Source organism: Carex rostrata, chromosome 2 (assembly GCF_964058835.1).
Source record: "Carex rostrata chromosome 2, lpCarRost1.2, whole genome shotgun sequence".
NCBI classification, from domain to species: domain Eukaryota; kingdom Viridiplantae; phylum Streptophyta; class Magnoliopsida; order Poales; family Cyperaceae; genus Carex; species Carex rostrata.
In genome coordinates this window covers 1,529,559-1,546,720 of record NC_135919.1, presented here as the reverse complement: position 1 = coordinate 1,546,720, position 17,162 = coordinate 1,529,559, and the positions used below count along the sequence as shown (strand labels likewise).

Here is a 17,162-nt window from a genome sequence, read left to right as displayed (position 1 = left end):
ATTACCACCCGTTTATTCGGATTTAAGATTCTACCACGATTGCATACCTAGTATGTGGACAGATCCCAATCGGAACGCATACCCAGTACACGAAAGGATCAGTGCGTGGACTGGGTATGCGTACCGAAATTGATTTTTTTAATATTTTTTTGAATTTTTTATTGATCTGTCTGCATACTCAGTTTGAGAACGGATTTTTTTTTTTCTATTATGAATTGTTTAAATTTTTTTGACCAATTTTTTTTTCTGTTCTATTATGTTTCGTTTTGTGGTATTTAGAATTATATATACACATAAAATTTGACGGTGAAATTGTAGACAATAAAACACACTTATTTAACAAATAAATTTTTTGACTAAATTTAAACTAAAAATTACTACAACAAATTATACACACAATATGAGCAGCATTTTGTACTAAATTATGCATAAATCGCTACAAATTACACACAATTCGGTAAATATTTTATACTACAAATTACTAAAATAATCTATGTTCAAACTGGGTATGTGGACGAATTAATAAAAAATAAAAAAAAATATATTAAAAAAATCAATTTCTGTACACATACTCAATTCGCGTACTGGGTATGCGTTCCGATTAGAATCTATCCACATACTGGGTATGCGTTCGTGATAAAATCTTAAATTCAAATAATCAGTAATGATTTAATTGTGATTTACTGGGGTTGTAGATAAAAAAATTTCGGCCTATTCCATCAGACTCATTTATTTTTTATTTTTTTAGTGCCTGAGACGGCCTTTTTGAATTCCGTGACGTCCAAAAAGGAGTGTGGTACGAGAAATTAACGGGCTATGGAAATAAAATAGATATGTGCTCCATAAACCATAGCTTTCTAAAAGAATAAAGAATACAGTTGATGACACTGATAGGTGGGCCCCTATTTTTTTGTTGCCCACGTGAACTTTCACCAAGTAATGCACCTGGCACAGGCAACCATTTGTATTAAAATCAGACACAACACCTTTGAGAATACAAGACTGACACGTCTGGATACACGTGTAACATCTCGTGTCGTGTTTTCCCGTATTCGTGTATGTAGGCACGCGTGTTGGACACGCCGTGTTTTTACAAGCATTACATAAGCACCAACATATATACAATATATTGAAAGCCTAACATATCTTTTCTCCGTTCTTTTAATCCTGTAACCCCTCGAATCGAGGTTTCCCCAATTCCCCAAACCCTAGCTTATCCTACTCTACCGTGCATGGCGAGAGGGGAGTCGTCTTCGGAGAGCCCCGTTCTGGAACTTCTCAGGAGACGCATTCGTAAACACGTGAAGATCGCTAAAACAAAAACCCTACGTCAGCCCATCGTTGCTGCTCTAGTGAATGAATTAGGTGAACTCAGATCGAACCTTACCTCAGCCCTAGCGGAGAAACTTCCCCAGACAATGGCGACCACTGTTCTTATAACCCTTTCTAGGCGAATTAAAAAATTTCGCAACAAGTACGACCACATTATCCAAATGGAGGAATTGCTTGCTAAAGGAGAAAATCTAAAGAAGGAACAAGAGGAGGTGCTTAGTTCCAAGCCAATTGTCACGGCTCTAATAAAGGAGTTAAGTGAGCTTACATCGCGTCTTATCTCAGCCCTAGCAGAGGAGCTGTGCCAAATTTGTGACCTAAAGCCTAACCAATCTGATCATTTTTTTAACACTGACGATCAGATTGAGAATTTGCTGTTCTTGGTCAATTTGGCTTCTGTGAGGTCCCAGAGTGAGTTCCCGGTTGTGATGCTGACGCGTAGATATGAGAGGGGATGTTGCATATTTGATTACATGACTGATGAGGAGGTGCACTTGTTGAGTGAGAATGATCTAAATTTTCTCTCATTTTTGGAACCTCTTGTGTCCTCACAACCTGTTAATGAAATCGGTTCACATAAAAGTGCTTTTCAGGCGACCGCTACTTGTGAGTCACTTATACAAATTGCAGTTTTAGTAACTTTAGTGCTATTCGGTTCAACATTTAAAATTGCTTTAACTTCTGATTACATTGCCAGTACATGATATCAGAATGAACTTGGGTCATGTTGTTCGTACAAACTTGATGGATCGAATTTATAAGGAATGAAGCTCCTATCCTACAAATCTTGCTTCATTTTTCATTTTTGTTCCATTGTTCAATTTATTAGTTCCCATAAGGAGCTTCCTGTCCGGTCTGGTATTCAGTTTGGTAACGGGCCAATAATGCACCTTTATAATTATGATATGTTATTGTTAGGGTGAGGAGGTCAGTCATTCAGTGTGTTTTGTGCCCAAAAAAATAGAGTACATCAGATTTTCTGCATGGATTGATAGTGTTTTAATTTTTGGCAGATGCTGCTGGATGGAATGACAAGCTCAAGAAGATCACGTTGTCAGAGGATAGCACCGTACCATCAGACTCTACTAAGGTAGACATAGCCACCGCTAATGATGAGAAGGTAGTACATTTGTCACCCAGTGAATATATCTTTTTTTTTTTTTTTTATCATGCTTGGTTTTGGGATTTCATTGCTTGTATCTTGCAGTGAGCATGCTTCACCGAAGCTGCCCTGTAATGTCAAACCAGCATCGAACCCTTGCTAGATGTGCATCTGATATGGATGTGCCAATGATATATATCAGACATGCAATCTGGCTTATCTGATATTTTTATATTTAATTATCTGAAACTGATGTGAATAGGGTACATGTCCGATGTGCCGTCATGCGTATCTAAAAGGAGATGGAGGATCAAAGAAAAAAGAAAGGACGGAGGTCCGTGCACAATCCTTAACACCTAAAATGAAGAGGCGGTCTGATCTCTTTCGTTATGCCTTCAATTATAGTTATATTTGCTCTGCAGATAAGGCAGCTGCGCACTTGGATTCCCTTGATGACAAGTGTATGGATTTCATTTTCACTTATAGTTATACTTGCTTTGCAGATGTGAATATGTGAACATAACGTAGTGCGTCTTTCTTCCGGACTATAGGAGACGAAAAATAAAAGCTGTGTTGACATATTCATTATTGCTTGACATAACTATTGAATTGGAAAAGAGACAAAAATCCATAACCACAAATTATGTTGATCTACCTAAAAGGCTAATTTCTCATTTCAACTTTTCAATGGGTTTTAATTCATAGTAATATTACGAAGTGATAGACCTAATCCTAATTCACGTATCCTGTGAACGTACTTAACACCAGAATAGTACTTTTTTGTTTGTCTTGTTTTCTGTTTATGCTGAGACCTTAATAAATAAATGACTTCATGTTTGTACCTTTGGAAGCATTTATTAATACTGTGCCTACTTGTACCATTATGACAAAAGAAAAGTTTGTGTTATCAGTGTCATCATTGTAATTTTCCTTTTGTCTGTTTCCATCCCACAGTTAAGCAGAGTTTCTTGGTTGTGCCTGCCTTTAAACTTGTGAAAAATTTCGAGAGCTCACGGGTGAGAAATTTCCTGTTGGATGCGGTACTGTTTTACAAACTCCACGGTACATGGGAGATTTATGTCTGCCCCAAGCCCGGTTGCTTTCGTTGGTTCAAGGAGGATGCATCACTCATCAGTCACTTGAAAAACGAGCACCTCCCAATGTTTCATCGAATTGACACATGGCCACCCTCCCAACACATTCCAGCTGAGGGGAAAAGGTGTGTTGATGCCCTTTGTAAGATGGTCTGGAAGCCTATTCATCTCCGAGGCGCGCTCGGTCTGCTCTCCAGAATGTACCTAGACCATGCATGTGCTAATAAAGCTGATGTTTGTGCCGGATGTGATCAGTTTTGCTCTTTGGAATGGCCGCTATCTAAGGATCCTGTGAGGAGCAAACTTCTGGCAAAATTGGGAAGGGGTTTCCGGACCTTGTTAAACAAAGAAAATAAGGCTTCTTATTCGTTGCTGTCTAGAGGCTACTTCACAAAAATGACTGTCCTGGCTTTTGAGAACATAGTTGCCAGCGTTGCCCCAAGTGACAAGGTGCTATTTCTGGGATGTACTTTGGCACACTCCCCTCTTTCCTTCCGGTTCTTGGAGGAGAAAGCTCTCTCCCTTTTTGTTCATTTAGTGAGTAAGATGTGCCAGCTCGTGATGCAAGGTTCAGCGCCTTCTCTAGATGGGAAGTTGGATTTGAGCAGAGGTGATGTTGACTGGAATAAGAGTGAAATTCTGGATGCTGTTTCCTTCTCTCTTCAAAAAGGCTGTTTTCTTCTGGATCGTGCCAGCATAGAATCTCCATGCTGTGGTGAGGGGAGCATTCCCTCTCGGTTGTGCAGTGCACCTTGCTATCGTTCTGTCACACAAGTCCCTGTTGAAGCCTCTAAGGTCTTTGTTGAATTGGAGAACAAGCTGGTCTCCTTAATGCACAGTGTCTTGGCCGTCAAATCTCGCTTTACTGCACTTATCTGCGGAAACCAATGGGCATCATTCCGCTATCCCTGGCTTGAGAGTGGCTTTAAATCTAAGGTTTGGGATTTCAGAACTTATTTTTGGTTTCTCATTATTTGTTGTATTGTTGATCCGGTTGTTTGTCATCCGGTTTTGCAGATGGAGCCATTGGAGCTCGATCAACTTGAATTAGGGTGCGAGCTAGAGTGCTTGGAGCCTCAGGTCCGCCATCTCTGTGCCCTCGACCTCCACATGCATATTTTGCCTCTGTTGAGATCTTTCTTTCGGGTGAGCAAATTATAACTATGCTCAGTTTGTGTGTGTGTGTAATTTTTAATCCCCATTTTTTGGGCAGGAAGCCACTAAAACTTTTCAGCCTACTCAATTGCAGCTCAAATATCGACTCTGTCTCATTTAATTGTTTTGCATGAATCCAACAAATAAAATGTAGAATTTATTGCCTTTTTTGTTGCTCTTATTGAGTTACAAAGTATATTACATCCATCTTATTAAAAATCATGAATGAATAAACATTCAGTCCAAAATGGTCACCATCTTATGGCAGATTAATGGCTTGATGGACCACATATATACATATTGAGCAATGCTCGACTTGAGCTCCTGCAAAGCAAACCAAATGCTGTCAGCTTCTAAAACCTAAAGCTTGAGCTTGCCTAATGTGTCACAAGTGGATTTGATCCCATGTGATATTTTGAGTTAAGTGTGAGGAACTGAAAGCTGACAGCTATGCTTGCAGAAAGTAGTAGGTCGGGCAAGCCTTATTATTATGGCCAATTGTGGGATTAGAGGTAGTTTATAGGATGATTCTTTACATCCCGTATCATGTTTCTGCAGAAAATCAAGATCAGATGCGAAGAGAACATATTTGATTATGAAGCCGGTTACAGTGATGAGGACAGTGAAGGGACCACATCTGAAGAGTATTCTGATTGTGAAGCCCAATCTGAATCAGATGGAGAAGAAGAACCCTGGATGGAATATCCAACCCTCGATAACTTGGATTCAACCCTTAGAGAGAACCTGGGGTTGGTTGACGAAGACACTGGTACCTTCTTTTATATCCCAGCCTCTGATATCCTGGGGCATTCTGAACAGGCTTGCCCAGATGGGTGGAAAGGGAGAGCCTGGTTTAGGCTTAATAAGTCATGGAAATACATGTGGTGCTACTTGTGCAAAAAGCCATTCGTGGATCGGGAGTCCCATATGGTGCATATGGAGTATGAGCATCAGCTTGGCCTTTCTAATGATGAGTCCTGGTTGGTACCCTTTGTCGGGAAGGAATTTGTTGAGTTCAGACAAGTTGGGCTAGAGGGTGAGCCAGGCGAGGACTGTATCAGTCTTGATCGTACTTGTAGTTATTTTCTGGTAAATGTGACAAAGTTCTCCCAAATGAAATTCAATGAAGGTGAGGAGCTCAGTTCCATAAACCACGAACCATTCATTCAAGTCTTTAAGCCTCTACAGGATAACCTCAGCGAGTTAAAGTGTCTTTTAAGTAGCAAGAGCAAACACTTGAAGAGCTTGGAGGTTGTGAATTGCCTCCATGACATGTTGTTTAGTGGAAACCACTCCCTGACACTACTCGTGACGTGGCTTCACAAGCTCTCTTTTAGCGAGTTGGGTGTTGGCAGCAGCCAGCTCTTCCAGTTACTATTCCTCTCTGGAGTTCTTGAACAAGCTCATGCTCCTTTAAGCAATGACACTGTTAAGCATGCTTTTGCAAAGATGCAGCATCATCTCATTGACAAGGTTTGTTAGTATCATAAGCCCCCGCTCCCCCCTTCCCTCTCCCCCCACAACAAACACCCCTGCACCCCACCCACAAACCCATTATCTTTCTCTCATTTCCTTCTCACTGATTTGGCATTATTCTCTTGGCAGCTTCACGAGCTGGATCGACAAATTATGGAATTACTTGTTCAAAGAAATAACTTAAGGTGCCGTCTTTCCGACCTGTGTTGCTGCGACTATAGGTCAAAAATAATGCCTTATGTCGGATCATTCTTCCGTGTATGTAATCTTGATCTTAAAGTTTTTGTTGACCCTACCTTACCTCTGTATATATTTCATATACATGTCCTGAACCCACTATTATGTTTTGTATCTGCAGGAAAAAGTTTGCATGTGCAGTAGCCTTGTGTCCAGCACATTCGAAAAGATAAAGGTATGCATGCCGCTGTTTTGATCATTCTCTCTCTCTTTTTTAGAGAAATTTATATATATACACCCATCATAACTTCTTGATTTAGATATTTCCCCATCAATATTTGGAAATTACTCAAATCATTTTATTAATATCCCCATTTCTTAAATTGATAATTTAAAAATACATTTTAATAATAATAAAAGTTGAACAGACATTTTTGCCCTTTATTCTAAATAATGTGTCCTAACCTCTTATCCTTCGACTTTTTCTTTGGGTATTTCTTGTAATGCGCTATCAATGACCAGTATAATCATACTAGATTTTACCGAAGTGTCACTAATCTATCTGACATAAATTTTTGTTTTGGTACAAAACCTTTTTCTGGACGAAGTTACTTTTCTATTTGGACAAAATATTGGATTTCCTCTTTCTGATAAATTGGTTAAGTTTTTACTAATCATTCAGGAATAAGCTACAAAAAAGGGTTACGTCTCTCTTTAGAGAGCTTCTTCTTTGAGATGCAGTTCTGTGCCTCAGTTTGTTGCTTTTCTGATTTTTTTCCTCCTGTTTTCAAATTTTATGATCATCACAGGTGATGACCTGAATTTTTTTTTTTCCCATCACAGTGGGCTGTGAAATATCCAATTTTTTCTCAGTTTTATTAGCTATGACCATTCCTAGTGCATCCAACTATCATGAAAGCAACGATGTCACCTGATTACTTTCCCAGATCTCGTACACAATGATGTCACCTGGTTGCTTACCCAGATCGTACACCTTTTTAAGTTCAGATCCTCCCTTGGTTGTTTTTTTGCATTAGTTCATTCAGTTTTTTTTTTCTTCTTCTAAGTTTCTGTGTTTATGATTTCTTGTCTCTGGCTTCTTATACCATTGTATGATCAGGTAAATCTTTAAGGTGACTGAATCAACGCAGGTTGCAAGTTACTTTTGTTCTTATAAGCTGATGGTTCGTCTGAGGTTATCTTACATCATTTATAATGTTATGAACAATTTCAAAGTTGACATTTATATAAAAATATATATAATTACCACGCTTTAATATTTAGAACAAAGATTAACTTTTTGCTTTTCTGAGATTGATCGACCTTTCAGAGTTATATAGCAATTCCAATATCATGATCACACTCCTCAGCCTCCTTTTCAAATAAAAATAATTCCAATACCTTGTTCATTATCTTATAGATTGAGACAACTAATTTGATAGTTTCATATTATAAAGAGGAGAAAGGCATATTTTTAGACTTTATTAGTAGCAGCCAAACCTGACGCATATATCTATATGAGGATAATTAATAAAATCATTGAGTCTAAATGAGGATATAACTAAATGTCAAATTTTGATGGGGAAATACCTAAATCATGAAGTTATGATGGGTGTGTGTGTGTGTATATATATATATATAAATTTCTTTCCTTCCTTTTTAAATCCCCCTCCCGCACAAAGGAAGTATAGATTTTTCTCAGTAGTAGTTGCTATCTCCATGTTCTGTATTTCTTCAGTTACTACATTATCTTGTACTGTTGTGTTTATTGTTCAATGGACTATAAATTAATTAATTCCAGAATATACTTTCATCTCTTGCCTGCATTAATGAAGCAGACTCCGGTGTAGAAAAAGTATTACCTGGGATAGTCAGTAGCTTCCGCTGACCTCTTATGCATTTTTTGGACTTTGTGATCTACTTTCTTCTATTCTGAAATTTTGCGAATGTATTTCTCCAGTTACTACATTATCCTGTACTGATGTATTTAATGCTCAATGGACTACAAATTAATTAATTTCAGAATATGCTTTCATTGCTTGGCTGCAAGGACCTTCTAGATGAACCGGAATTCTTCAGCGTACAAAACGTATTACCTGGGAAAGTGAGTAGCTTCTGCAAACCTCTAATACAGTTTTTTTTTTTTTTTACAAAATTTTTAATATATTTTTGTGATCTATTTCCTTCCATTCTGAAATTTGCTAGCAGTCCTGGCGCAAGAAATGGATTAAACTGGTCAGAACAAAAATACTGATGCAAAGACTTGCTTAATTTCATTTCATGTCATTGACTCGAGTTTCTCTATGGATAAAAATTGAACAGGTGATTATTGGTAGGCTGACAGGCAGGTCCAATTGGAGTTATGCTTATATAGGACTAATTTTGACAGTTACTGGTGCGAGTTCTTTTTCTGTTCTTTTACAGTTATCAGTAGTAAAATAATTTCTTACGGAGCCTATGACTTTCTTGTAATTTACTTTTTGTATTAATTTATATATTTTTTGCTTTGTCAGGCAGGTGGCCTCTTCGATGGACGGAGACAATCAGTGGGAAGTTTAATTTTGATGGGTTGTCAAATTGGGATCGACACGGCTTTTGTACGTGCATTGATGTGTCTATTGACCAAGCGTTAACCTCTTCTATGATGCAAAGTTTCAGCTCAACTCTTGATATATCACTGAGTCATGCTGTCACCAAAAGATTACGTCAGCTTGAAAAGGAGTTTGAACAACATGCAGCGGGTGTTATCGTGTTTGATATTAAGTGCTGATGTGATTGCAACTCTCAGTGCTGTAACAAAAAAATTATGTCTGTTTCAAAATGAGGTTGAACAAAATGTTGGGGATTCATGTGTTTGATATTAAGTGCTGTTTCTGATTTGTAAAATTGAGTGCGTATTTGTTGACCCTCATTTTTACCAAAGAAAATCAATCACAGATATCCTTTTTTAATATTGAGTGCGTACTCTAGTGTGAAATCCTACCGTCTATAATCCAGTGGGAAGTCATACCGTCTATAATCCAAGGGTCTGGATATCCTTTAATATTCGTGTGGATTCTGATCGGACGGTCCGGATCTATACATAAATATTACCTTAGACGATATGAATACATGCTTTTCTAATTTGGTTGGGTTTATAAATTATGAAAATGACATTAACCGAACCGACCGAAGTTACATAACCCTAGACCCTAGTTGATTCACTCTTGAGTCTCGAGGACCTCTTTGCGTGATTGCGTTGCGACCACCAGGGTGGCCAGAGCATTGCCATCTCTAATATCTAATAGAAAAAGCTGGGCTGAGAAGAGTTTGTTATCAATTTTCGTTGATCTAATATTCTGAGAGTTTTGTTATCGCCTTTGGGTTTGAAGTATGTCTCCTATGTCAATTTAAAAATGCCTCACCAGAATAGCTTTCTTAAGTGTAGACATTTTTAATTAGGTTTTTTTTAATTAAGAATTAAGACGCACTGGGCTTTTGTCGAAGTACATCCAACATTACTAGATTTGTATTATGATAATGTGCTATTATATATGTTTAGCTGATATTGGTTCTCTTTTTTTCTTCTTTTTTTGTTTTGCAACTTTCTTTTTCCATTATTTTTCACTCAGTAATTTTTGCATTTTTGTATTTGATCTAGATGATGTACAACTCAAGACTAAGGTGTATACTACTACCCAAACTGTGATAAATGTAAACTTCATGAGAAGAACTTATGAAATCAGCTTTAAGCATTGAAATAAGTTTATGATAATAAAAAAATAAAATCTTAGATGCAAGTATGTTCCTCGAAGTGTATATTTAGTATAATAATGAAAAAGAAGTTGATGATCACAACTCTAACACAACACTCCAATTTAAGGTCTTTGTAGCACTCTAGTAGTGTCTCCATATGACAAGAGAAGATGGTAGTTGCAACTCTAATTAAATACTCCAATTAAAAGTGTTTGCAGCACTCAGGTAGTGTCCCTAAATGGCAACAAAAAATGGCTAGTTGTAATCCTAATACATCACTCCAATTAAAGGTCATTGCAACACACTAGCAGCGTCCCTGGATTGCAAGAGAAGGGGTGGTGGCAACCATAAGACAACACATTAATTGTAAGTCTTTGCAGCACTCTAGTATTGTCTTCATATGGCAAGAGAAGAGGGTAATTGCAGAGCACTCTACTAGTGACTCTATATATCAAGATAATAGGACATTTAGAACCCCAATACAACACTCCATTTGAAGGTGTTTGGAGCACTCTAATCATGACTCTAACTAGCAAGATTATAGACCATTTACAACTCTAATACAACACTCCAATCGAAGGTATTTGGAGCACTCTAGTAGTGACTCTATGTAGCAAGATAATAGGGCATTTACAACTCTAATACTACAATCCAATTGAAGGTCTTTGGGGCACTCCAATAGTGACTCTATATAGCAAGATAATAGGGCATTTACAACCCTAATACAATACTCCAATTGAAGATGTTTGGTGCACTCTCGTGGTGACTCTATGTAGCAAGCTAAGAGGGCATTTACAACCCTAATACAACACTCTAATTAAAGGTGTTCGGAGCAATCTAGTAGTGACTCTATATAGAAAGATAACATGGCATTTACAACCTTAATACAATACTCCAATTGAAGTTGTTTGGGGCACTCTAGTAGTGTCTCTATATGGTAAGATAATAGGGCATTTACAACCCTAATAAAACACTCTAATTGAAGGTGTTTGGAGCACTATAGTAGTGTCTTGAGATGGCAAGATAAAATGACATTTACAACCTTAATACAACACTCCAATTGAAGGTCTTTGGAGCACTCTAGTAGTGACTCTATATAGCAAGATAATATGACATTTACAACCTTAATACAACACTCCAATTGAAGGTGTTTGGAGCACTTTAATAGTGACACTATATAGCAAGATAATAGTGCATTTACAAGCCTAATACAACACTCCAACTGAAGGCGTTGGGAGCCCTCTAGCAGTGACTCTATATAGCAAGATAATAGCGCATTTAAAACCCTAATACAACAATCCAATTGAAAGCGTTTGGAGCACTCTAGTAGTGACAATATATTGCACGATAATAGGGCATTTAGAACCCCAATATAAAACTCTAATTGAAGGTGTTTGGAGCACTCTACTAGTGACTCTATATAGCAAGACAATAGGGCTTTTACAACCCTAATAAAATACTCCAATTGATGGTGTTTGGAGCACTGTAGTAATGCCTCTATATGGCAAGATAACAGGGCATTTAAAACCCTAATACAACACTTCAATTGAAGGTGTTTGGAGCACTCTAGTAGTGACTCTATTTAGCAAGATAACAGGGCATTCAGAACCCTAATATAACACTCCAATTGAAGTTATTTGGAGCACTCTAGCAGAAACTATATATAGCAAGATAATAGGGTACTTAGAAACCTAATACAACATTCCAATTGAAGGTGTTTGGTGCACTCTACTAGTGCCTCTATTTGGCAAGATAATAGGGCATTTACAACCCTAATAGAACACTCAAATTGAAGGTGCTTGGAGCACTCTAATAGTGACTCTATATAATAATATAATATGACATTTACAACCCTAATACAACACTCCAATTAAAGGTGTTTGGACCCCTCTAGTAGTGTCTATATATGGCAAGTTAATAGGGCATTTAGAAACCCAATACAACACTCCATTTGAAGGTGTTCCGAGCACTATAATCGTGACTCTATATAGCAAAATTATAGGGCATTTACAACTCTAATACAACACTCCAATCGAAGGTGTTTGGAGCACTCCAGTAGTGACTATATATAACAAGATAATATGGAATTTACAACCTTAATTTAACACTCCAAATAAAAGTTGTTTGGACCACTCTAGTAGGATCTCTACATGGCAAGATAATAGGGCATTTACAACCCTAACACAACACTCCAGTTGAAGGTGTTTGGAGCACTCTAGTAGTGACTATATATTGCGCGATAATTTGTCATTTAGAACCCCAATACAACACTCCAATTGAAGGTGTTTGGGGCCCTCTTGTAGTGTCTATATATGGCAAGTTAATAGGGCATTTAGAAACCCAATACAACACTCCATTTGAAGGTGTTTCCAGCACTATAATCATGACCCTATATAGCAAGATTATAGGGCATTTAAAACTCTAATACAACACTCCAATCGAAGGTGTTTGGAGCACTCCAGTAGTGACTATATATAGTTATGGAATTTACAACCCTAATTTAACGCTCCAAATAAAAGTTGTTTGGGGCACTCTAGCAGTGTCTATATATGGCAAGATAATAGGGCATTCACAACCCTAATACAACACTCCAATTGAAGGTGTTTGGAGCCCTCTAGCAGTGACTCTATATAGCAACACAATACGGTATTTAGAACCCTAATAAAACACTCCAATTAAAGGCGTTTGGAGCACTCTAGTAATGACTCTATATAGCAAGATAATAGGGTATTTGAAACCCCAATACAACACTCCAATTGAAGGTGTTTGGAGCACTTTAATAGTGACACTATATAGCAAGATAATAGTGCATTTACAACCCTAATAAAGTGCTCCAATTGAAGGTGTTTGGAGCACTGTAGTAGTGCCTCTATATAGCAAGATAATAGGGCATTTAAAACCCTAATACAACAATCCAATTGAAAGTGTTTGGAGCACTCTAGTAGTGACTATATATTGCACGATAATAGGGCATTTAGAACCCTAGTACAACACTCCAATTGAATGTGTTTGGAGCACTCTACTAGTGACTCCATATAGCAAGATAACAGGGCATTTAAAACCCTAATACAACAATCCAATTGAAGATGTTTGGAGCATTCTAGTAGTGTCTCTATATGGCAAGATAATAGGGTATTGAAAACCCTAATAAAACAATCCAATTGAAGGCGTTTGGAGCACTCTAGTAGTGACTATATATAGCATGTTAATATGTTAATTTACAACCCTAATTTAACACTCCAAATAAAAGTTGTTTGGGGCACTCTAGAAGTGTCTATATATGGCAAGATAATAGGGTATTTACAACCCTAATACAACACTCCAATTGAAGGTGTTTGGAGCACTCTAGTAGTGACTCTATATAGCAAGATAAAAGGGCATTTAGAACCCTAATATAACGCTCCAATTGAAGGGGTTAGGAGCACCCTAACAGGAACTCTATATAGTATGATTACAGGGCATTTACAACCCTAATACAACACTCCAATTGAAGGTATTTGGAGCACTCTAGAAGTGACTCTATATAGCAAAATGACAAGGCATTTAGAAGCCGTTTGGAGCACTCTAGCAGTGACTCTATATAGCATGATAATAGGGCATTTACAAGCCTAATACAACACTTCAATTGAAGTCGTTTGGAGCACTCTAGTAGTGACTCTATATAGCAAGATAATAAGGCATTTAGAACCCTAATACAACACTCCAATTGAAGGCGTTTGGAGCACCCTAATAGTGACTCTATATAGCAAGATAATTGGGCATTTAGAACCCCAATACAACACTCTATTTGAAGGTGTTTTGAGCACTATAGTAGTGACTCTTGTTCACACAAAAGCGTGCACACAAAGTTTCAGGTACAGCTAGCTGTACCCTTTTAAACCGTGATTGAGCTTTCGTATTAGGTTGCAAGTGCACAACCTTGGTCCAATAGTACAATCAGGTATCGATCCTCAGGGACGGTAAAAATCTAGTCTAGATCGCTACTTATCCTAGCTAGGTACTAGAAGTGACAAACTTTGGTTGAATTGGTTTCAATTTCTAAATTCAATAACAAAATATTGCAAAAGAAAATAAATGTTCGTTTCAGTCAAGTTTAAAAGGATGTTTCCGGGGTTTCAGATTTCATCCTCAGCTTTGCCTCTCTGGACCCTCACTCGACTCGCGTCATCTCTGATGCGACCCTAGTGATGCGACCCGCATGGTCTCCCATGTGACTCGCATGACCCTCGAGTGAATGCAGTATTGCACCTGTTTCTGAGTTATTCGATTGTGCAAGGTTCTACTGACCCTACCTACGATTCCTGAGCCTCAACTCTCATTTATTAGCACCAGAAACCTAGTAAGGAATTGCAATTTCACCTTCTTAGATCTACAACTTTCAACTCTCGTTTATTCGTGTTCAATCTAAGTCAATTGATCGGTTTGCTAAAGGTATCCACTATCTCTCAATAAATGGAAATCTCACCTTTCGGTTCAATTTGATCTATCTTTTCAGATTTCTAACCTACCTCATGTGCTTGATTAAGTTGCAAGAAGGATCAAAGTCAAGAAATTAGAAGAGATGCAAGAAACATTCAACAATAGACAATCAAGATTCAAACAATCAAAATCAAGCAATGAAAGAATAATACTCAATCAATTGATCACAAGAACAACTCAAATTCAAATGCAATACATACAATCAAAGCTTTAGACTACATCAACCCTAGAAACAAGAAAGGATCTACTCAAGCAACATCATAAAAGAAGAGAGAAGAGAAGAGATCATGATAGAACCCAATGTAGCAATCTAGCAAGGATCTTCCCTTCTTTCTTGATCAACACTCCAATTCTTGAGGTTTTGAATCTTCAAAATCGGAACCCCCTCCCTGGTAGCAGGGGTGGTCTATTTATAGACATTTCAAAACGAGTGCTTCAATTCTGGGCCTTAATTGGGCCTTTGCTGTATGCTCTGGAAGCTCGTGATGCGACCCTCATCAGGTCTGATGCTACCCGCATCGACTCTGATGAGGGTCGCGTCAGATGTCTCAGAATTCAGTAACTTCCCTGATTCGCCCGTTTTCTGCAAAATAAGAATGAAATCGCAGCAGTACCACATTCTATGGATATTCAATGTAAAATACGCGATTTGGTGGTTTAAAACGCAGATTTTGGTACAAGAATTGGTCGGAACAATAGATCAAATATGGAGATATCAACTCTCTATGTAACAAGATAATAGGGCATTTAGAACCCCAATACAACACTCCAATTGAAGGTGTTCGGAGCACTCTAATAGTGACTCTATATAGCAAGATAATATGGCTTTTACAACCCTAATACAACACTCCAATTGGAAGTTGTTTGGGGCACTCTAGTAATGTCTATATATAGTAGGATAATAGGGCTTTTAAAACCCTAATACAACACTCCAATTGAAGGTGTTTCGAGCACTCTTGTAGTGACTCTATTTAGAAAGATAACAGGCATTTACAACCCTAATATAACACTCCAATTGAAGTTGTTTGGAGCACTCTAGCAGAAACTATATATAGCAAGATAATAGAGCACTTAGAAACCTAATACAAGATTCCAATTGAAGGTGTTTGGTGCACTCTACTAGTGCCTCTATATGGTAAGATAATAGGGCATTTACAACCCTAATACAACACTCCAATTGAAGGTGCTTGGAGCACTATAGTAGTGACTCTATATAGCAAGATAATATGACATTTACAACCCTATTACAGCACTCCAATTAAAGGTGTTTGGGGGGCCTCTACTTGTGTCTATATATGGCAAGTTAATAGGGTATTTAGAACCCCAATACAACACTCCATTTAAAGGAGTTTGGACCACTCTAATCGTGACTCTATATAGCAAGATTATAGGGCATTTACAACTCTAATACAACAATCCTATCGAGGGTGTTTGGTGCACTCCAGAAGTGACTATATATAGCAACATAATAGGGCATTTGAAAACCTAATACAACATTCCAATTGGAGTTGTTTGGAGCACTCTAGTAGTGACTCTATATAGCAATATGAGAGGGCATTTACAGCCCTAATAAAATACTCCAATTGAAGGTGTTTGAACTACTTTAGTAGTGACTCTATATAGCAAGATAATTGGGCATTTAGAACTCTAATATAACACTCCAATTGAAGTTGATTGGAGCACTCTAGCAGTGGCTCTATATAGCATTATAATAGGGCATTTACAAGCGTAATACAACACTCCTTTTGAAGTAGTTTGGAGCACTCTAGTAGTGACTCTATATAGCAAGATAATAGGGCATATACAAACATAATACAACACTCCAATTGAACGTGTTTGGAGCACTCTACTAGTGACTCTATAAAGTAACATAATAGGGCCTTTAGAACCCTAATACAACACTCCATTTGAAGGTGTTTGGAGCACTGTTTTAGTGACTCTATGGAGCAAGATAATAGGGCATTTACAACCGTCACACAAGACTCCAATTGAAGGTGTTTGGAGCACTCTAGTAGTGACTCTATAAAGCAAGATAATAGGGCATTCAGAACCCTAATACGACACTCCAGTTGAAGGTGTTTGGAGCACTGTAGTAGTGACTCTATATAGCAATATAATAGGGCATTGAAAACCGTAATAAAACAATCCAATTGAAGGCGTTTGGAGCACTCTAGTAGTGACTATATATAGCAAGATAATATGTTAATTTACAACCCTAATTTAACACTCCAAATAAAAATTGTTTGGGGCACTCTAGAAGTGTCTATATATGGGAAGATAATAGGGCATTTACAACCCTAATACAACACTCCAATTGAAGGTGTTTGGACTACTCTAGTAGTGACTCTATATAGCAAGATAAAAGGGCATTTAGAACCCTAATATAACGCTCCAATTGAAGGGGTTAGGAGCACCCTAGCAGTAACTCTATATAGTATGATTACAGGGCATTTACAACCCTAATACAACACTCCAATTGAAGGTGTTTGGAGCACTGTAGAAGTGACTCTATATAGCAAAATAACAAGGCATTTAGAAGCCGTTTGGGGCACTCTAGCAGTGACTCTATATAGCGTGATAATAGGGCATTTACAAGCCTAATACAACAATTG

General features: G+C 37.8%; 1 protein-coding gene across 2 annotated transcripts; it reads left to right on the top strand.

Annotated features, from left to right (window-relative positions):
• Positions 1-1,146: 1,146 nt before the first annotated feature.
• Positions 1,147-9,272, top strand: LOC144568114 (uncharacterized). 2 transcript variants are annotated; one of them, XM_078318348.1, is made up of 9 exons: positions 1,147-1,938; positions 2,346-2,452; positions 2,697-2,895; positions 3,389-4,464; positions 4,546-4,674; positions 6,518-6,571; positions 8,360-8,440; positions 8,659-8,731; positions 8,850-9,272. In XM_078318348.1, the coding sequence occupies exons 1-9, from the start codon at positions 1,233-1,235 to the stop codon at positions 9,104-9,106; spliced, it is 2,682 nt and encodes an 893-aa protein (XP_078174474.1). In that variant the 5' UTR covers positions 1,147-1,232; the 3' UTR covers positions 9,107-9,272. The 2 variants fall into 2 exon arrangements, with proteins under 2 accessions (XP_078174474.1, XP_078174481.1); XM_078318355.1 differs by lacking the exons at positions 8,360-8,440; positions 8,659-8,731; positions 8,850-9,272 and adding an exon at positions 8,138-8,353.
• The last annotated feature ends 7,890 nt before the right edge of the window (positions 9,273-17,162 follow it).

Excerpts from the sequence above, each read along its gene's own strand:
- LOC144568114 (XM_078318348.1), top strand. The coding sequence starts at position 1,233 with ATGGCGAGAGGGGAGTCGTCTTCGGAGAGCCCCGTTCTGGAACTTCTC. Across the intron at positions 2,896-3,388 it reads GGATTCCCTTGATGACAAGT|TTAAGCAGAGTTTCTTGGTT; the intron begins GTATGGATTTCA and ends TCCATCCCACAG. Across the intron at positions 6,572-8,359 it reads GCACATTCGAAAAGATAAAG|AATATGCTTTCATTGCTTGG; the intron begins GTATGCATGCCG and ends AATTAATTTCAG.